The 23,210-nt window shown below is 38.4% G+C and overlaps 1 protein-coding gene across 1 annotated transcript in view; it reads left to right on the top strand.

Moving 5' to 3' along the window:
- LOC135709431 (uncharacterized) overlaps window positions 1-23,210 on the top strand; it is a 147,878-nt gene that overhangs the window by 92,045 nt on the left and 32,623 nt on the right. Inside the window, exons 2-3 of the mRNA XM_065231750.1 lie at window positions 14,879-15,000; window positions 15,146-15,309. Coding sequence (XP_065087822.1) covers window positions 14,879-15,000; window positions 15,146-15,309 — 286 coding nt within the window. The remainder of the gene's footprint in view (window positions 1-14,878; window positions 15,001-15,145; window positions 15,310-23,210) is intronic.

Here is a 23,210-nt window from a genome sequence, read left to right on the forward strand (position 1 = left end):
ATGTTGCAGTACTGCCTAGAATTTTGCTCTTATCAGAACTAACATAAAATTCTCTTCAGAATTGACAAAATCTTAAGTTACTCAGATTTTGTCAATTCTGAACTGTTGGAAATTTTGAAAACTTCTCCTAGTTCTAGTATTTTGAACATTTCTCTTTCGCAGAATTGCCAAGGAGTACTCCTGATAATTTCTTGAAATTATCCTCCGAATTCCCTTGCAATTCTTCTCAGAACTCTTCTGGGAATATCCTTTGAACTTAATTCACATGAAATTCTCCTCAGAATAATCTTACAAATATCCTCAGATTTCCATTGAAAATATCCTTTGCATTCAGTTGTATTGAAATTATCCTCATTCTTTTTAGAACTACCAAGTAGTGCTGGGACTTTAATCAGAATTTATCCGTTATCAGGATCTATCCGTAGTCCATATCCTAAGTCCGGAATATGCTAATGGATTTAATCAGGATATCCGACGGATCACAAATATTCGGATTCTTATATAAAATAAAATAATTTTAAATTCTTATACATAATATATCAATAAAGTGGTTAAGGAATTCTCGTCAGAATACTCTTGAAATTCGCTCTATAATTCTCTCTTAACCATCTTTGCAAGGACTCGTATAAATTTTTCTACACGATTATCTTCAATATTTGTTAGGAATATTCCTGAAAGTTCCCATAGAAAATCTTTTTAAATATCAATGAAATTATCCGCAAAATTGGCTTGAAATTCTATTCATAACTATCTTTGAGTTCTACTCATAATTTAGCTGTAAATCCCGTAGGAACTCTCTTCGGCATTCTTTGAGTTATCGTCCACAGGTTGCTCAACCTTTACGTACCTACCATCTAAATTTGCATTGATTTCCAAATTCAATTAGCTCTAAAAACATAATTTCTCAAGTTTTAGAATCCTTCAGGAAAAATTTGAACCAATACATGGTTCCGGAGTTATTCAGGTTTCCGTTCTGTAATAATTATACACACGATGAACATAATATTTTCTCATTCAAATGATGTTATTGAACCCTTTACGGCTATACCGATGAACCATGATCACATAAAGCATCCCGGAAAAGTTCCTGTTCCCCCAGGGAAGTGGCCAATTCTCAACAAGATACAAACCCGTCGTGTGACACATGATTTCACAAAACTTGGACGGTAATGGCCTTATTGACAGTCCACGGTCACACTTGTCTTTCCGAGCATGTTCCGGTGGCTCCAGTAATGTTCCGGTGCCCCCAGGGAAGTGGCCAATTATCAACAAAAACCAAAACCCGTCGTGTGACATGTCAAACTTCATGATTTTATAATACATGGCTATTACCGGACAGTTCACGGTCATACTAGAACTCCGGGGCATGTTCCGGTGCACCGGGGAGGTGGAAACTTCTCGCCAAGAACCAAAACCCGCCGTGCGACATATCGAACTTCATGGTTTTACAAAACATGGCCGGTAATGGCTATATTGACACACTAGCCCTGCCAATGATGTTCTGGAGTCCTCCCGGATATGTACCGGTGCCCTCGGAAAAGTGGCTAATTCTCAACTTTTCGTGCGACACATAAAACTACACACATAAACGACATACAAAACTACGGGGGCTCCGGGACATTCCCGAAAGGGCTAGTGTGACCGTGGACTATCAATAAGGCAATTATAGGTCAAGTTTTTTTTTTAAATCATTAAGTTTGATGTGTCGCACGACGATTTTTGATTTTTGTTGTAAATTGGCCACTATCCCAGGGACTCCAGAACATGCCCGGGAGGGCTAGTGTAATCGTGAACTGTCAATAAGGCCATTCCCGGTCAAGTTTTGTAAAATTATGAAGTTTAATATGTCGTAAGACAGTTTTTTCTGCCACCCAATACTTGATAACTTCAAAAAAATATAACTCTAAAACGTAAAAAATGTTGTTATATTGGGGGGCGACCCCGGCGTATTGGTTAGCATCCATACCTCTCTCGCCAAAGTCACGAGTTCAAATCTCACCCCTGGACAAGTCACGAATGACTCAAGATCGTTAAAGTAAATATAGTAAAAAAATGCGCTCTCTGTCTAAAAACCATGAAAACCATATAAAAACAAATACAATCAATGTTTTTCAAAACAAACCCATTTTTTTAATATCATTATATTTTTCTAAAAAGTATTTTTAATCACCTTTCATTTGAAATTTTGATCTTTTAAATCGGCTCAGTGGTTCAAAAATTATGATTTTTTGAAAAAAGTCATATATGAAAAAAATCGATTTTTGGACTAGCCTCACATGAAAATGGTCACCCTAATGACAAAAAATACTGATCTAATATTTTGCGATTAGGAACAAATTTTAATATTTTTTTTGCTATGCATGGCTGAATACTGATTGGTCAGATCAAAATCAAGAAACACCTTTTTTGAAGCAGGCCGTTTATCACACAGCTTAAAACTGTAAAATTTATTGTTTAAATAGTTCAATAAAGTAGTATGGAATATAATTCATCTTACATTCAATAGTGTTCTTTTGTTTACGTTTTTGACCTGACAAATTCAATCAATTTCGCTAACCTGAACAAATCCGAAATAGTAATTTTATAAGTTCACGTAGTAGGAATAGCAAATCTTATTAAATCTTAGTAAATCAACTTTCCCTGACTTCCTTTTCTGTTGACACTTCGACTGCTTTTTCTTCTCTTTTCCCCATCATCGATCCTTGCGGTTTGACAGCTGTCTAGGCCTCCCTTTAGGTTGGCCTCTTGTTCTCAACAGGCCCATCAATGAGCCCAATGGTGTTGTGCCCAGCGGCGGTGGCAACATTCCCGCTCCCGTAACTCTGGTCGGGACCAGGGATCTGGCCAGATTTACTCCTCAATTCCATCACCGCTAGATTGGCAACTGCACGTCGATACACATCCTTTTCAGTTTTCACTAGTGCTTGACGTATTCTTCCATCGATGTCTCGAATGACCTTCACCACAACTCCACGGATACAGTTTCTTCGGTTGTTCCCGTCAACGACGTACACCAGTTCTTCTTCTTCGATAGGCTCCTGCTCTCCGTGCCACTTGATACAATGATTTATGGTGGGAATGTACTCCTTCAGTCACCTCTGCCAAAGCATATCCGTTAGCTCTTGGGACTGCTTGTAGTTGTCCCGCAACGCTTCAGCCGAATTGGTCGGCACGTGAGCCTCTTCACGTTCCCCAGCAGGCAGACCACGGAGGAAATGATTCGGCATTAGGGCTTCGAAGTCTGCTGATTCCCGTGGTACATATGTGAGTGGCCGAGAATTCACCATGTCCTCAGCTTAAGCCAGCACAGTGAGTAGAATTTCATGCGTCAATTTTCTGCCATCGTGTAAAGCCTTCAGTGCGTCCTTCGCCGATTTCACTAGCCGCTCCCAAATGCCACCCATGTGCGGCGCTGCAGGAGGATTGAAGGTTCACCGGGTCCTGACATCGGTGAATACATCTGCACATTCCAGATCGATACGTTGCACCTCTTGCACCAACTCCTTGCTGGCCGCTTGAAAATTTGTGCGGCTGTCTGAAAAGAACTCCAGTGGGGCACCTCTCCTGAAGATGAATCGCCTGATTTCCATCACACATGACTGACTGTTTAGACTATGGGTGACTTCCATGTGGATTTCCCGGGTCGCTAGGCACGTGAACAAGCAAATCCATATTTTTTCTGATCGTCGTCCAACCGAAGAAGTCGATCCCCACGTAGCTGAACGGACGTAGCTGAGGAGTGAGACGTTGTACAGGTAGAGGTGCCATCCTGGGAACTGCTGGTTGGCACTTGTTGATTTTGCACCGCTCACAATTTTTCGTCGCCTGCAGTACCGTTGCTTGAATGTTTCGGATATAGAAGCGCTGCCTGAGTTCGTTCACCACAGTCTCACGGTTTCCGTGGCCGAACTTTACATGGTAGTGAAGAAGAAGCTTGTTGCTAACAACGTGGCCCTTCGGAAGCACAATGGGGAACCGCTGCTCGAAGGCAATGTACTCTGCATAGGCCGACCGCCCTTCCATACGGATTACTCCAAATTCATCCAAAAACTGGGACAATCTGTACAGTGAACTGGATCGTTCAATGTTGTGCCACTTCTCCTGCGGCAGCCAGCCTATGGTTCTTCAGCAACGTCTTGACTTCATGCGAAAATCCACCTTGCTGCGGAGATTTCCATAGGTAGTTCTCCGCTTGACGATGTTCTTCGCACTTCAAGGGAGTCTTGATGGCCAATAACGGTGGCAACACTGATAATTGACCATAGAAACTTTCGAGGCTCATAACCGTCAACAAGAAGAGATTAGGGCCAGAGTTGTGGATATTACACCGAAAAGGTGATCAACCCACGTTACGCAGAGTCAAGCGAAGGTCGCATCGATTTATCATAATGTTTCTAAAAAAATATTCTTCTTTCTGATCACGACCACTTACTTATTTGTCGATCACATGATTTATTACTCTATTATTCCATGTGAATAGGTTCATGTTGCCAGGTTGGAACAATCGTCGTTCCTCGTGATTGATAGAGCTGGAAAGTGCTTGGTCGCCTTATAGGAACCGTTTTTGCTAACTGAGCGTGATTAAATTCCAGGCTCGTTCTAACTATTTATATTTTTTAGTCGATCAATAGCAATAACTCTACTGACAAATTTAGTCACAATTACGAAAAAGTGGTACCGTAAAACGGGGTAACATTGATAGTTTTTTAAAGTATATTCTAAATATTTTTTACAGCAATGAATGTTTTTCAAATTTTATATTTTTAAAACAAGTACTGAGGATCCAAGAGTTAATTCGTTAGTAATATGTTGAACAAAAATTAAAGCATTTGCAATATTTTTTTTAGTTTTGTGACCGAACTTCAGTATTTTGATTTGGGGTTGCTTTGATAATGCTCGATGAATATAGAAAAAAATGAGTGAAACTCAAACAATTTAGTTCTTTAAATATGAAACTTTGAATGAGTATATAATCAGAAAACTTCATAAGCAATAACAAAACAACATTGAATTTGCGATGGCTGTATCGGAAATACATTTCATAAGTGATAGTTTGAGTGCTTTTTCAAAAAGGCGAAAAACACGAAAATGGTATTTAAATATTTTTGTAAAATATGTTACACATACTATATAAAAATTATATACGATATCAACGGAAATACCCTAAGCTACGATATGGAACCAATGCTTCTTATTTGGAAAAAGCACAGCGAGTAATTTATTCTTTATATAATACTATCAACGTTACCCGCATTATCAAAGATACCCCGTTTTACGGTATTTTTATTAAATTATCACGTTTGCTCGATCCGGGTTAAAATTTATATTTTAGTCAGTCTGGGACGTCATTTCATTTGAATAGTTTTGATGTCGGTGATGTGATGTACAGGGCTCAGTGGCCTAGTAGCGACCGTTTTATGCTTACCAAGCTGAAAATCGTTTATGTAGTTCAAAACCAGGTCCCTTTACATTGTTGCGTTGATAAGATCGCATGACTTGCTTGTTGGCCTATAAAAGATCACATCGCTTGCCAAAGGGAATGCAGATCTAATTCACCATTTCCACTAGGAAAAACGTCCTTTCCATGGCAGCCGTTGAGATGCATAGGTATACCCGATCTCTAGTAACGACGAATGTCGATCAAACATGTTTTCCCCTCCCCTTGACAGTACAGATTCACTGGAGTTTACACAGTGATAATAAATTGCTAATGTCAAACCCCATTCATTTGGTTCTTTGTGCACATTTCGCTGCAAATGATTGTCTTTAACAACTGTAGTCTTCCCACCCTGTTGTTTAAGTATCCATGCTGCAGCACCCAACAAACAATTTTAGCTTCTTTAGCAGGCATTACTACATTACATTACTACCCTCCCAATGACGCATTCATCTAGATAAAATTGATAAATAACAGATTTTTAGCGATGGCCCCAATCTTAGATCCATAGGCCAACATTAGAGTCATTTCATCTATATAATCTTATTTGCAGCTAAAATTGTTAGTTATGAAATATCTCCATGAAGACTAAGACGTGTTCGTTTCCAACAGACCATCGATTGGTGATCAGTGAACCGGGAAATCTGTAAAACCCGTCAGTGTAAAAATATACTTCGGCCTATCTTCAAAAAAAATAAGATTTCAAGACCCTTGGACTGGATTAGATTTTCTGGATTCGGTCACTTTGAAGAACTATGAAGAGAATTTTAGAATTTTTTCCAAAACAGTTAAAAACTCTAAGAAAGTTTCGACTAAAACTCCCAAATCAATTGAGTTAGTTCAGAGTATAACAATTAAGTAGCTCACTAGAAAGTTCCATGACGAATTTACCGTATGCGTAATAAAGTTTCCACCATTCATGAAGGGGATACAGTGAGTTAGTAAGTATGTCCTTCCGTGGATTACAATATGGACCATAACCGAATGTGGTATTACAGCAAGAAAAGAGATGAACCAGCCTCTGGCTGAAAGTCTCGCTAATAAAGATAACCTAACCTAACCTTTCAGCAAGACGAGGCACCATGCTACACCTCGAACCGCACGCAGAATTGGCTGAAGGAACATCTTTGGATGAAATTTGTTCACGATTATATTAGTCGTACGCCGAGGAGCGAACTTATGCTCTGATGCGGCTCACCTTTGTCCAGTTTGGTTTTTAAGTGTTTTTGTTGAAATCTCTAGGCAAGGCCTCCGGACAGTTCGTAGAATGCACCTCTTTGGACTCGTATTGCACTGTGTTTGCTATGTACCTATCTAACGTGCCTTTCGAGCAATACACTGACGCCAAATCCGGCCAAACTAGTACTGGGCGATCATGTTGACGAATCATGGGCAACAGACGCCGATGAACGCTGTTAAGTGTTCATCACCTCTGTTGTCACAAAAGGTTTTGACAACGTTCCACTCTCATATCGTCCCATCAATGCTCCAACTAGGTATCTTCACATGAAATTCATACAAAGATACCTAGCACTTAGGGGACAATATATCGCGTCTCATGATTTTGGAATCGATTTTTTCGGTAAAAATTGACTTCCTGGCCCATCACAGAATGTGTAGTATTGGTCTCCCTGAAGCGTCATTTCGATTTTCGACACTGCAGTTTCGTGCCCAACTAACCTGCCCAAATATGTGCTCTGTTGTTTCGAAATGAAAATGAGAAAAACGAAGCAATTATTGGACATTGCACATATTTCCGCACTACCCGGATTGACTACTGATTGACGAACCTCACATGCACTGGTATACGGTTGCACTGCTATCCAACAGCATAACAGCATATGAGGGATGATTATGAAGAAAGTGCACCAATTATCGGCTGCACCAGAGCGCCAACGACGCCGACGTCGGTCGGTTGTGTAGATAGTTACACTTTTCGAGGGGAACCACCAGAACCAGTATCTCTCTCTGTATCATGTGGTAGCTAATTATACGGTACCTGGTGTCTTTTTGTGTGCAATTGGTGACAACGAGATGCAAATAGTTTCGCAAATGGTTGGTTGAAGATTAGGGAGCCGGGAGGAGGTGAGATCACGCATAATTTGATGTTTGTTTACGATCGAGTGCGATCGGTGGCTTTCCTAGAAGAAAGAAACACGCCTCCTCATTGCACGTTTCAGAGGCCCATCTAAAGGGGTGTAAAAACTGTTGCAGTGACGCCTGACGGCTGACAGACACCAGAAGTGTGTGTGTGTGTGTGTGTGTGTGGTACACGACACGACGGTCGACGGATGATGACGGATGATATAAGAGAGTTGGCGAAAAATTAGATGCAATATTTTTATACCGCTGCGGGCGTTATAAATAGCCTTATCTTTTCGCTCATTCGGGTCGGGAGAGGCGGAGGGGTGTTGTTTTTGTGCAATTTCTAGCTAATTACGGAGCGTTTGCAAACGTAATTTTTGCGTTTAACGCTGGAAATTGGTCGTACAATTAGCGTTGCTGTTGGGTAGCGTAAAGTATTGGGAAATACCACGTTTGGAAAGAGGACACGATTAGAGCCCCGTTGTTGGACGAATTCCAGTGAAATTGATAGTGAAATTAGACGTTACCGTTGACCCAAGGCTTGTGGGTTTTGAGTCCTCATATGATCAGGGTTGTTTACGACTGGTGGCAACCGTGTTTCCAGGTGATTAAGAAACCATCCACAAATGACGTAGCATGTTGTTGTCCTTGTAGCGTACTTTGCCATACCTAATACATGGCCGGTCACAACATCTCAAACAAGCCCCCCTCCCTCACAAATGCTACGTTATTTATGCATGTTCCCTAAATTGATGCACCACTGGCGAATTCAATGATTCGAATTACGCAGTGCATTGGATAAACGAGTCAATGTTTCTATCACGAGGACTCGCTATAGAACCAACTTCACAACAAACACCATGAGAACCGACAAAACTTTCCACAATTCCCACAACCAGCTGCAGTGACATGCCCGGTCCCGGGAGATTGACATTAGAATGCGCTAGATGAGCATTCCCTTGTTTCGCTTCTCGTAATTAGATTTTCGTGACGGGTACATCCCACACCCCGATCCCGAGTGTCAGCATGATATACTAACTTCCATCGGCTAGAGTCACACTGTCTAAATCAATAAATCTCGATGCTGTTGTCTAGCCGCCAAGCCGCAAGCAACGACCGACGTGCTCTCGAAATGTAAACAATCAATTGTCTTCTCGCAAGCTATTAAAAAAGCATCCCTTCATCGGGCGGGAGGTGGTTTGTCGTTGATGGAGGTCGCATCGCGTCAGTAACCACCCCGTAAAATGTTTGCGGTTCTTTCCAACTGTCGCCACCCGCTGGGAGATAGAAGATTGATGAACCACTTGTTTTAGGGTTGGTAACGACTAGAAACTAAAATATTGCACTCCTCCTGACGAAAACGAATGTGCGAATATTAGCGGGAATTAGTCGCAATTACTCCTCACTTCGAAAACAACGCAATCCAAGATGCTTACTACAGTAGGTACGGTACATTACTGGGGAAAAGGGTAAACGGCTGCCACCGGAAGAAGCATGTTAGCACAACGTGATAAACTGCTTAACCGCTAATTATTTGTGGCTTTTTTAAGGGTTCCGGTATCATCTTACGAATCACGGCTCTCTACGCCGGTAGGGAGACAATGGGAACAATGCAAGGGGCATCTTCTCTGACTTTGAAGCGTCTTCAATTGTGGAGATTACCGTGTGCTATTGTTAACTTGTTAGAATCGGGCAGGTCAGGAGATACATAGTTGTGTAGGGTTATAATTAGGCTGTATAATGAGTCATGTGGTGCGACTTAGTCCATATTGAAACATCGTATTTTTGTCATTTGATTCAATAAGTGGTTATAATTTGTCACCAATATGAAAAACTACAAACTTCAGTCTAGATACAAATCTTGGGACATTGAATTCAAACTTCCATCTCAATAACAATATCTGGAAGTTAGTAGGAAGAATGGATTATTTGCTAATGAGAATGATAACCTAAATATTTACATAGGATCTCTGAACTGAACCCCGGAAAATCCGTATACTGATCACCGGATAAATTTCATAATCTATCGTTGAGAAAATGGTTCTTAGAACCAGATTCTGGAGCATCCGGTGTAGGAAGCTCACAGTGGAACTCAAACATGACTGATTTAATACGTGCAACAGTGCAACAGAAATAAAATTGTCATGCTCCGTTACTGAACGTTTACTGAACTAATGCAAATTCTTCTAAGCAAGTGAATTGGCACGAAGAATCGGCACTGCCAGCAATAGAAGGAACGAGGCGAGAAACTGAAAGAATGTAAAAGACGTGCTCTGCCGAGTGCAAACGCGATGGAATGCGCGAAAACTCAACAAATCTAGATCCTGCGAATTATTTGTTTTGACTCAGCGATAGATTCGGTTGCATTATGGTTTCAGTTTTTTTTTAAATTGTTATGTTGTTCTTATTTTGTTGTGTCACCCAATTTTATCGAAACTGATTACAATTGATTCACAAATAAGCTGTTGATCAAGGTTGATCGAATTATTAAATTTACTTAAGAGCTAGCAGAAAAATTTAGTGGGTGCAAAACGCCACGATACTTTTTCAATAACGTTCTAAAAAATTTCTGAAACCGATTGTCCAATCTACAAAGGTTTGAAAACTGAAGTCTATTTGTGAACGATTTGAAAACAATTTCGACCAGATTGATAAAATTAAAACAAAGGTAAAGGTCAACTTTTTTAACTCTTTATTTGTTCCGAAATTGGAATCAATTTACATTCATGTTTTAACCTAGGTGCTCATGCTACAACAGTAACTTACCAACCTTAATTTATGCCTTGCCAGTTCAGTGTTTTAAACAGGTTTTCTAACAATTGTCATCTAAATACTAAATACTTAAACTGCATCTTACCATCTTAACAATTACAACGATTTTAGCCTGAAATTATGAAATATTTAGTTCGACATTTGTTCTAAAGTCTCAACATTCGAAATTTTGCATGTACCTCGGTAGAATTGTACCAGGTAGGCAACTTGAAAATCATCTTCAGAACTTTGATCTGAATCCTTTGAAGTCCTTTGGCACAGCTTTTTAAACATAACCAGTCTAAAAATTTGTTAAAAAATAGAAATTTGTTCCTTAGGCAAAGTTTGGATGTCCTGATAATAAGAGGATCCATACATTTTATGTATCGTAAAAGTCAACTATTATCTGCATGTGGATGGGGTTATAAGTCGTTAGACCCACGCCATTTGGTATTATCATAAAAAAATATAAAGCTCCAAAATCTTCGTAATTTAATTTTCAGTATTTTCAGTTGAGCAAAATGAATCGAAGTCGGAGTCGAAGAAAAAGTACCGACACCAACTTCGACTAAATCATTTTTGAAGTTCTAGTCACAACATTTGTTCCATTCCCCGATTTTTTGCTTATAATAATTAGTTTAGAGTGCTTATCATGCAAACTTACCAGAACCATCTAAACCAAGGTTTACTGTTAATTTCGATCTAGCAAACCTCTTCATCACAGTGTAAAACTTTATGGTTTCGATGTTATGCTTTTGTAAACAATGCATTTGATCTTGATCGACGATTTGGCGAGTTGTGGAGTTGTTTCTAAGAAATTAGGAAATATATTTTGTATTTATTTTTAATTTAATTTTTTTCTCGAATCAATTGCAATTGCAAGTCTTCAATACTCTTGGGAAGTCCTCTGAACTTAACATAGTTCTCCAAGCTCAAAAAAGTTCCTAGAACTTCCGAGAAGTCGATTGAACTACAAAATTCATGCGCGCTCTCCAAACTTCAGGGAATTTCCAAGAAATTAAGGAAAGACCCACAAACTTTTGGAAAACCCTTCGATATTTAAAGCCTTATGAACTTCAGGGAAGCTCTTCTAAATTTAGGGTCCTCATATATTCAGTTAAGTCCTTCAAATTTCAGGGAAGTGTTAGATCTTCGAGAAAGTTCTTCGAACTTGAAGGAAGTCTTACGAACTTCTGAGAATTTCTACGAACTTCGTAGTACTTCTACGATATTTAAGAAATTCCTATGAATTTCAAAAAAACTCCGAACTTCAAGGAAGTCCTAAGATCTTAAAAAAAAAGTCCTTCGAAATTCAAGCAAAACAAACTTCAATGAACCCTTCAGGAAAGACCTTAACGCTTCAGGGAAGTTCTACGAACTTTAGGGAGTTTCTATGAACTTCAGCAGTCAGTCTTTTTAATAATAAGAGTTATTAAAGCAGCGTTGTTTATAAAGTCTTTTAATCATATGATGGAATTTCAAAATGGAAATTCACGTGCCGCCCTGTCAGAACCTCTTTGCACATTATATCAGAATTATCCTGGAAACCTGGTCAGAACCACTTAGGACTTCACCAGAATTGTGTAGTTATTCTTATCAGGCTTTTTCTTGAGTTAACACCTTAATTCATGCCGAATTCTTCTTAGAATTCGATATATTTTTGTTTAAATTGTTGGAGCCTTGAACATTCTCCAACGTTACAGAGCCTTGCAAACTTGTCAGGGTCAAAATAATGTTTTTTTTTATCATTTTTTTTTTTCTTAAATTCTCACTTGGAAAGTTTCTTAATCCCATTTTTTAAGCCTACGGAGTGATCAAAAGTTTCCTGTCTCCAAGATATCCATATCTCTAGATCTTATTTCAGCCTAATAGCGTTTAGTCTAGTAAGCTCAGTAATTTCTAGGGCTTTGCAAACATTTGAGGTCACAAGGATAGAAAAGTGATGCATATGTATTTTTCTAAGTAACTCAATCATGTAGAGGAAATGGATGTAATGTCGGCCTAAATCCCCCTAATTTGGGCCCATACATAAATTCAGCAATAAATTTTCAATAGCCAAATAACGCGTTCATCTAGATAAAATTGATAAATAGCAGATTTTTAGCGATGGGCCCAACATTAGAGCCATTTCACCTATTAATATTTTTTTATATTTGATTTACAATTAAATTTTAATTTTGTTTAAAGCCTCTAAAATAATAATTAATAGAATTTATTGAAGTACTTATAGAGCAATTATATTCCATTGTAATTTTTTTAATTTTCTATTGCAATTTTTAAATAAGTTTTGTCTTTTTGTTTTCATTTCATGCATTGCTCTTAAACGTGTTTAAATTTGATTGCATGATGTAAGTGATGTTGGTAAATTTCAATGAAACGTTCTATTGGTTTTTAATTTGTTCATTTATTTAGGCTCAACTGTCTTAAAAGCAAATCTTTACGAAGCCGAGTAGAATAGAATAATTTTACATTTTGGGAAATGAAAGACTACTCTGAAGTAGTGTCGGATTTTTTGGATCTTGATGAGTTCTTCTGCTTCTTCCTTGAGGCGATTTAATCTTTTATTGAACTTTTTCCCGTGCACGCAACTCCATCCAGGGTTACTTCCACTCACTTGCTATAAAAAGATGTTTTTCGGAATTGTGCAATCAGTAGATGTAATAATGGTATGTTGTACTTTTAAGTAACAGGAAGAGGGTGTAAAGTATGTGTATGACTCATAAAACCTGTCAATTTCGCTTTCAGAGCGTCACAATCGGCGATCTTATGATTCGTGAGCGTTCACTCTGAGTGAGCGCTCACGAGTCGTAAAATCGCTGATTGTGACGCATTGAAAGCAATATTGACAGATTCTATGTGTCAAACATATACTTCATGACCTCTTCTTGTTACTTACAAGTACTAATGGGCATTATACTCTTTAATGATTTAATAATTCTGAAAAACATCTTTTTATAGCAAGTGAGTGGAAGTAACCTTGACTCCACCCTTTCTTCGATTTTCTTTCGCTTGGCTTTCTCTTCATTCCTTTTTTGCATCGTCCACCGTTCTTATGCAATAGTACACAAATCCCTCATCATTCCAGGACTTGAACAAAAATGGCTGCTGTTTCTGAGCTTCTTCTTCGAATGTCTTCCCACTGTTTGGTTCGCCTTCCGGCATTGTCAAATGATTCATTCCTATCGCCTCTTTCTCGAGCACCTCTTCCTGTGTTTCAATGTTCATCATTTACCTAGGTGGACGAACATAGCTCTGGTCAACATTCTGACCGGAAAGCTTAACCAATGCAATACCCACTAGACTGCTAATAGTCATCAACCCGACATTGTCAGACATAGACCCGATATCGCGGCATGAACACGACATTTTGTCTAAAGTTGTTCCAACACTGATCCGACAGCGGGTTGACATTGACTTAATTGACTGTATATTCGAGCTTCCTTTTTTGTCACTTTCTCTTCAAATGATGCAAGTGACAAAATATGTTAATTGGATGGTTCTCTTCAATCACATTCAATTGAATGATTTGAAAATTAGCAGCACTGTTCTGTTTCCTATTTCACAAACATTATCACATTCAAAGTGTTTTTATGTTACTTCATACGTGAAGTTAGCGATTTTCAGAGTTGGTTGGAAATGCTTACATGAAGCTTTAGTGTGATAATTTATTAGCTAGATAATGATCTTTAGAAGAGGGTAGGTGGATAGTTCCGTTAGAGTACGGCAGTATGAAAATTGAATAGACGTTGAAAATGAGCGAAGGGCCATTAATGCGACACTTTTTAAAGTCAGACGCACATCTTTTGCCTAACCCGTACGATGTACGCGGAGATTTGAAGTATGTCTTCAAGTCTACAGGCAAAAGATGTGCGTCCTCCTTCTGCTCATAACTGACTGCTGGTGTGGAATAGTTCTAGCGACGTTTCATCACTACCTAAAGCCCCACGTTTGCGAGATCATTTCCAGTCGGTGGTGTGTTATAATGCAATTCTTCTTTACCCAACTATTGTGTTGCTCCTCTCGTCATGACCAATGAGGTCATCTCAGAGAGAAAGCAGTGCTTTCTCTCTGAGATGAGTAGTGGTGGTGAGTAGTGGTGAAACGTCAATATGAAATCAGACTTCTGTCGCGACAATTTAAATCAAAATGAGTCTTCATTATGATAGGAACTGTAAACATTAATATCGATTTGCTTTCATTTTGTTAACCGACTTTACTCGGGTAGCCATTCGTCAAAATCATCGAAAAAGACAATCCATGGATTGGAAAATATCTGCCAATTAAAAAACTGGTTGTTTTCCTTCAATCAGTGAGGAGAAAATTACTCCGCTCGTTTCGGTGCAGAAAAACTCACAGCGTTCACGATAAACGCTACTTGCTAATTATGCATTCAAAAAAGCAAATTTAGCCACCTCACTCGCCTTACGTATATACTTTTACATAAAACCTGAACATATCTTCTCACCTCGGGCTGTCGAAACGAAATGATAAACATCACAAACGCTCAATCTGCTCAACTGCTGGCGCCACCACCCGCGCGAGAAGCGCATTTTCATCCGGATAACGATGCTAATTGGTTTCTTTTCTTTTTCTCTTTCTCCACAGATGGTACTTCCGAAAGATCAAGAGAATAGAGGCAGAGAAAAAGTTGTTGCTGCCGGAAAACGAGCACGGTGCATTCTTGATTCGCGACTCGGAAAGCCGCCACAATGACTACTCACTGTCGGGTACGTGTGTACTTGTTATGTTTGGCTTCAACAAATTAGACCTTTTTTTAAACGTTTGTGGCTAATTTCTTCTCTATATCTATTGTTCATTTCCGGCTTATCCCGTGTTTGACACGAACAACGACAACAACAACAACAACAACAGTGCGCGATGGCGATACGGTGAAACACTACAGGATCCGACAGCTGGACGAGGGTGGCTTCTTCATTGCCAGGCGAACTACCTTCCGAACGCTGCAGGAACTGGTCGAACACTACAGTAAGGACTCTGACGGGCTGTGCGTGAATCTCTGCAAACCATGTGTTCAGGTGAGTCTGCATTTGCATTTTTATTTTTTTATTTTTTGTCGTTTACTCAAACATTTATAATCGAAACCAGTTGTTCGCTTGGATAGCTGCTATTAGCTAATGCACTTAAAAGTAGCTCAAGTGTCTATTTTTGACGGCTCTACCACACCCGCTAGCCGAGAAATGTATCTGCATGTAATTACTACATGTCTCAATCAGCCGAATCGTGATTGGTTGTGTGGAAGCAATAAAAAAATGTATCACTGCAGCAACAACTGGTTTACAACTAGATTATCGAAAATTTCGTTTTCCTTTAGTTTCATCTAGCGCGCTTTGCTTGATTTAAAAATCTAAACTAGCTCTTTACCGATTGTTTATCTTTCTCTCTTTCTATCACAACTCACATTTTCCACATAATTTGGTGTGTACATTTTTCTTCTTTTTCTTTTCTTTTGGTGTTGCATTCTACTTGTGTATCGCAATCATCTTCTACTATGTACTACTACTACTACTTCTGCTACTTCATCGATAACAATAAATCTGATCCATTGTCTCGCATCAATCACTGCAACAAAAAAAAACAATACAACGAATGTATTTTTTTGTGTGTGCATCATTAAATTTTGCAAAAAAACAAACAAAAAACCTAACGTCGAATCACAATCATCAGTCCAGTCGCTACTATCAGATGTTTGAGGTAGGATTCGTCAGTGTTTGTGTCTTGTGTGGACCGTATAAATAGGTTTAAAAATGAGATAGACATTGTTTTAATTGTATCGCCTCTTTTGTACGTTCTCCTCCTACCTTGTTCAAGTGGTAATTTTGTTTGTTTGTAGTATTTGTGTAAATAATTCATCTTTTCGTTCAAAATTGGCCGCTAGGATGTTGAGGCTAGCTTTGATGTGATAGGATAAAACAAATTAAATTGATTTAATTTTTGTCAAGTTTAGTCATCTTTTTCAGAACGCTATGTACACACACAACCAACACCAATCGCTGCTTGTTCAATCAATCATGAATCGCTGCTTGTTGTTTGCATTGTTGTTTGTGGATCAAGTTAATGATCCATTTGCTGATTGGTTGTTTATCATGCTTAAGATTGTGCTTTGTTTTAAATGTGTACAAAATTACTGTCAGAACTGTTATTTAGCGGCGCAAGTGGAGTAGTGGTAAGCGTGATTGCCTATCACCCCAGCAGGCCTGAGTTCAATCCCAATCGGCGCCGCCGGGATGTTCTGAGGCATAACATCTCTGATCACTTAAAGCCGTTGTAAGGAAGTAAAGCCGTTGGTCCCCGGTTCATGAGTTGATGGGTCGATAGCATTGTTGTGCTCAGCACGGAAAATCGACGGAAAACAAACCAAGGAAAAACTGATTTTTAACACGGATTATGTTCAACAGGCACTGCAGAACCTGCCAAGAAGAATAAAAAGAAGCCAGAAGTCATGTGTTGTCTTAAGATAGCACACACGAAATTCATGACAAGTTGTGCTTCTTGGCATGACAATTTTAGCGATTGAAATTCAATCAAAATAGAAGCAGCAAAATTAGTTGCTTTCCTTTGAATTGTGTAATGATTATTTTACGTTGTTCAATAAGAAAATGTACCTTTCTGTTTCCCATTTTACTATGTCACCAAAAACTTTCATTAATGGTATCTTTCAATATGCGTCTAAGTATACATATGGTATATTCAATGAATGAATCTACAAAATTGTATTCCTTGATTAAGATAGCTCAAAAGGAGGATTTTCCACAAATTATCTTACGCTATATATCACCGTCTTCTGAATTCCTTTTCAACTATAAGAAAGGACTGCCGATGACAATTCGTGACTATTTGTGCTTGGCTCCTTCTGAAGTTCATATATTTAGAGTACGGATCTCCCTACCAGTTTGATATTAACTACTGCCAGAAGATTTTTTTCAAAAAGTTTTAAAAATAAACATATCCAAAGTTTGATCATTTCAGGCAAGGAACTTTTCAACTGCGTTTGAGACTGTTGGTTATCCGTGAAAGTGAGAGCGAAAACTAGCAAATGCTCGCTCTTGGTTCAACTTGTCCTTTACGCTCGCAATATAAACGCATGGATACGGAAACAAATTGAATAATCCAGCGCTACCGCATTCAGCCTGAATTGTCAAAAAATAGTAAGGAACAAAACAATCACGCTGGTTAGCGAACTAAAAGCACTTTCCAAAATATTTAAGCACACTGCAGAATCTAAAATATTGTAGCACCAAATTTTGGAATCGTTCAATGCGGCTACGCTTAATTTATATGGTGTTTTCTCTAACAAAGACATACATTTCAAGTACCATAACTCACGACCGGTAATATGTTTCTTTGATGGGGATCCTATATGAGCAATGAAGCAAACATCTCTAGCACAGACATCAAAATCATGATTAAGGAATCAATATTTTCCAATAATAGTTTACTGGTAGTAAGCAGTGTGGTCAAGTCTCCGAATTTTTAGATTTGCTACAGATCTATGGACCGACTGAAAAATTCTGAGGATTTTCCAGATTTTTAGGGAATTTTTTGACAGGTGCAGAAAAAACTTTACGGATTTTCAAAATTTTGCCTCATTCCCCGCTCAGCGCTATCAAAAGTCTTAACTTTTTGAATGACAAATTTACCTATTTACGGATTGTACTCCATGACAAATTAACAACACTGAGTAGAAGATACTTTCTATCCATATTCGTAGGAATATAAATGAGGGTGTGGGTCACCTCGCCGGGATTGCCTGGATGTTATAGTTTGTCGTGAGTTTTGGGATGTGTGTATAGGAAAACGAATTGAATGGTGCGGCGCTACCGCAAGCAACCTGAACAGTTAAGAATTTGACGCTCTACATTTACACCCTAACCTAACCACTTGATATGATGAAACTTCTTACCAATTTAAATTTTAAATGATACAATTTGATAGCTCCTACAAGAATACCCCGGGTATGGTCAATGTGGTCCTGATCGCCAATATTCTTGTTTTACATATGACATGCCACATGATACATTTTAAGTCTTGTCAATGCTACAGTTTATTATCTTGTTTTTTAATTATCATGTGATTCGATATATGCCACATGAAGAGTTTTAACTCATATCATATTCTGGTCAGCTCTCTCCAGCGGCTTCTGCAGCATGTTTAGCTAATGTGGTCCTTTCCTGTGGTAGCATTCCCAAGTAACAATTTTGGTTTTATGGGGGTTCTGTAGACCATGATTTAGACTTGTAGCATGCTTTAAAACCACTATAAAACTTACAATGTTACTTGGGTTGGTACACAGTACGGAAAACAAATCAAGGAAAACACACCTTTAGTTTTCCTTAAAATTTTCGTGAAATACTTCTCAAAATGAGCTAAAACTTCATGTCAAATTCCATTGGTTATTCTCCCCAGAATTGTCCCTAGAATTCCTCCATAATTCTCATTGCAATTCAATGTTTAAAGGTGGCAGGATCCTGACATTTTTGTCAAGTCCAAGAGCATTGATTTGTGTTAATCTAAGATCGATTAAAACACCGTCATGAAGTCAGAAATCTCGCAAAGTTCAAAAATGTAAAAATCTAACCTAAGCTTAATATATATTCTCCTCTAATGTCCATACAATTTCTTAGTCCGAGAATTCAAGTTTTATTGCATAGATCTAAATAGTTGCTTAAAGAATTGCTATGCCCAGTCTATCACTTTGGCTTAGTACGCTTCAAATAATTTGCATGTAACTTAGATGCATTTCAAAATTCTGAACCTTTTAAAAAGATTTTAATTTTTTTAAATCTTCAAATAATTATCTAAATAATTGAATCCTAACAAATTTTCAAAGTTCTGAAAATTTATTGTATTTTTCATTAGAGGGGCAATAGGGTTTTATTCTTCGGTTTTTGCATTTAAAATAAAATGCCCTCGAATGTTTGTGCAGTCACATCAATTGCTGAACTCAATCATGCCATTTCTTTCCATATTAAGCCTGTACTATGTATATATGAAACCGGGAAAAAATGCTGTTCACCCGAGAAAAACATGAATTTTAGTTATTAAATTCAGTGTCCACCCTGTTTCCTAGAACCGTATGAACTTCTCCAAGATTTCCTGTGTTTTATAATGCTCCCTAAACTTCTTTCAAAATTCGTCAATTTCTTAAAAGTTCCCTGAGTTGTTCAAAACAAACAGTTTTCTGAACTTGTCAGAAGGTTCCTTCATTTCTTCGAAGTTGACTGAATTCCTCCAAATTACAATGAATTTCTTCGATATTCCTTTCACTACTTCTGGGAAGTTCTCTGATTTTCTCGAAAGAATCCTGTTTTTTTTGTCATAATTCCGTGTACAATACTACCGAATCAGCAAAACTTCTTTGAAAATCCCTCAGCTTTTCAAAAATTTTCTTAATGGCCTTGAATTTTCGTGAAGTTTGATCAGCTTCTACCAAGTAACTCAGACTCTCTAACATTCTCAAAATATTACCAAATCTCTCGAAATCTTCTTCCTGAACTTATCTGAAATTCCCTGCACTGTTAACTTCCTAAAAGCAATGAAATTTCCTTCCTCTTTTTAAATTATGAGCCTATAAAAAAATATCAAGAACTCGCATCTAATTTCTGAGAAGAATTGTTTTTAAAGATATCAAACTTTCAAAAGAAATTAAGATCGCTGATTTGAGCATGAGCATGATTGACCGCCCACGGTTGTTGCTCTGTTATTGCCAGATCAGCTGCAATTACACTGAGAACCAACAGATGATGTTTGGGACTAACATTCATCCTCAAAACTGGAGATCTAATATGTAGAAATACCAGCGCCGGCCGTGTCCGAATGCAGGTCAAATAGGAAATGCGCGAGCAATTTATCAATTTTATCTAGATGAACGAGTCAATGGGATGGTACTAATGCCTATTTTTGGTCGCTATTGAAAATTTAAGTCGATTGCTGAATTTATGTATGGGCCCAAATTAGGAGCATTTAGGCCGACATTACATCCATTTCCCCTATGCCGAAATCTTTTTCCTATTTTTTTCTCGCAGAAAAAATCTCAGCGAAGAAAATGCACGTCAAACTTGTTCAAAAGCAGAGCCTACTCCAATCTCAAAAGAAATTGAAATCGCTGATTTGCATAAAAAAAATATGGAGATTTTTTTAATATCGGACAGGTTTGGGCCGAGGGGTCTCAGAATTTTTGAAATTTTATCCATAGGTAGAGTTTATGATTATATGTACCGTAAAACGGGATATCTTTGCTCTCTAGATTTTTTAAACGAATAAGAAACATCGGTTCCATATTGTAGCTTAGGGCATTTCCTTTGATATCGTATATGGTTTTTATATAGTTTGTGTTACATGTTTGCCAAACATATTGAAATACAATTTTCTTGCTTTTTGCCTGTTTGAAAAAGCACTCAAACCATCACTTATGAAATGTGTTTCTGATACAGCCATCACGAATTCAATGTTGTCTTATTATTGCTTATGGTATTTCTGATTGTATACTCATTCAAAGTTTCATATTTCTTAAACTATATTGTTTGAGATTCATGTTTGTTTCTCCACTTTCATCGATCATTATCAAAGTAAACCCAAATAAAAATACTGATGTTCGGTCACAAGACTAAAAAAATAGTGCATTATTATTTTCGTTAAACATATTACTAACGAATCGACTCGATCCTCAGTACTTGTTTAAAAAAATTGAGAAACATTAATTGATGTAAAAAATATTTAGAATATACTTCAAAAAACTATCAACTACGAAAAAAAATTTCAAAACATCCGGGTGCTTAATTTTCCCGGAAAATTTTAGTTGAAGTTTTCGGATTTTCCCGGAAAAAACGTACTTTAAAATTTCATAACTCATGAACCAATTAACTATCTTAGCCACCCATAAAAAAAATTCCACGAACATTTTCACGGTGGAGGAAAATCAGGAAAAAGAATTGTCAGAGTAGTCACAAATTGATGGAAATTTAGGTGCTTTGAGTCTGACATAAAATTGAGCCATAATAGACGTGAAATTCAGCTCAATCAAGCGTAATTTCCAACTTTTCAATCTCGTAGCACTTACTTTTACATGCCATGTTTGTTTACGTCTCATCCTTTATGTCAAAGATGGATTCCGTTTCGTGTAAGATTAGGTATTTCTAAGTGTGTAATTTGCATAGCTTTCCTAGCTTCCGTTAGTACTTCGGTCTCATAAGCCCATGGACAGCTCCTTTATGCTTCTGAAAATATATTTCACTAATAAATGAATGTGTGTGAAAATGCCTAAAATGGGTTTATTGTCCTCCGGAATAGTTTCACGACATGACTGAATCTTGTTATTGCCATGTTCACGTCTTCGCGCTTTGCATAATCAACTAACTAACCTTGGGTTCTAGTCCATTAATCGAACTATTTACAGCTTAACTGCTCGTCCGTGCTTGACCGAAACATGAATTAGCATTGAGAATCAGCATTTCAATTCGTGTGACAATTATCGGTCGCATTTGCCCGTGTACACATACGATCCTAATTCACATCAGAGCTAAACATCTAATCAACTGCGTAAACGCCCGTCACCCTTTCCGAATTCTGTTCTGTAGTGAACGTCATCCAAACGTATCGCACGCATCGCAATGACTTCGCTCACACCTTAGAGACACATATGACCTTATCAACCACCATCCACCTCTCTTACTACCACGTTGTTATTGTTACAGGGTTCCGTTCTCTCATTTCCGCACTACCTCTAGCGCTAGTTGCTTCTTGTTGTTACCTAGTTCGATTTCCATAAATGTACGTTAGAAACCCCGTAGTAGGTACGAGCAATCAATAATGCAGCATGTCTTGAAGTGCGTTCGGTGAGTTCCTTCACCTTGTCTTGTCTATCATCCATCGATCCAACGTGCGCCGGTTTAGTCTCGTACGCACATACACGCACACACGCGTACACACGAGCTCGCTTGTCCAGGTTTACAAATCAAAATACCCTCGATTGCTCCAATAGTAAAAACACTGATCCAACGAGTAACATCATCGACTATTACATGTCTCCTAAGCTTTGCATTCGATTGGATGTTTTGCTATGAAAAGTACGTGTGCGTTGCGCTGCGTGAACTCACTTTTGATTGTCTGGTTGCAGCAACGGTCCATCATAATCGACGACCGCAAGACATCATCATCATTGCACGGTGGTGTTGTTTTTGGTTTTGTCGTTTGAAGACACGACCGCGAGTGACCTTGAATTGTGTTTGGTAGCAATCGATCGCACATCGATCGGACCGGCAGCCAGCGACTGTTTGGCACTCGTGGAAACATTGGCAAATGTTCGTAAAAAGTCACAACAGTCAGAAATTCAGAATGTTACCTAGTTATTCGATTGCGACACTGTGATCACATGGACTCAAATACATCGATGAAAATCTGATCATATTTCTTATGACACGTCCATAAGTGGTTGTTAACTTAATAGAATTTGATGCTATTGGTCATCGGTATCTGGACATCCTTCCGGAAGAACCGAAACAATCAGAAATGTATGTATGTATGTAAAGGAAACTACTCATTGTCCACCTCGTACGACTTGATCAAGTACAACACCTGATTGTATTCAATTTACCATTGTATGAAGGGCCAAAAACGGCGGGCGAACCTATAATCAGAGACACTTACGCTTAGTCCGCGGGATCAAAGAGAATCTCCTTCCAACAATACAATCCTACAACTCGGTAATGTACAAGCCATCGCACTAGGAGATGTTCCAATGAGTGGGGAAGAAGAGCCCGCTTTCAGTTCACGATCTGTTAACGACAGGAAGTTGGCAATTCCACTCTCCCCATCCAACCATCCAAATCGCTTTAATCGGATGCCCTGGTTGGACCGTCCCATAACCAGCATATAATGTGTCATATAATAATGGAATGAATGTTAAGAGAACAGTAAAGGA

Source organism: Ochlerotatus camptorhynchus, unplaced genomic scaffold (genome assembly GCF_037179485.1).
Source record: "Ochlerotatus camptorhynchus isolate MF236.1 unplaced genomic scaffold, CSIRO-AGI_Acam_v1.1 ptg000361l, whole genome shotgun sequence".
NCBI classification, from domain to species: domain Eukaryota; kingdom Metazoa; phylum Arthropoda; class Insecta; order Diptera; family Culicidae; genus Ochlerotatus; species Ochlerotatus camptorhynchus.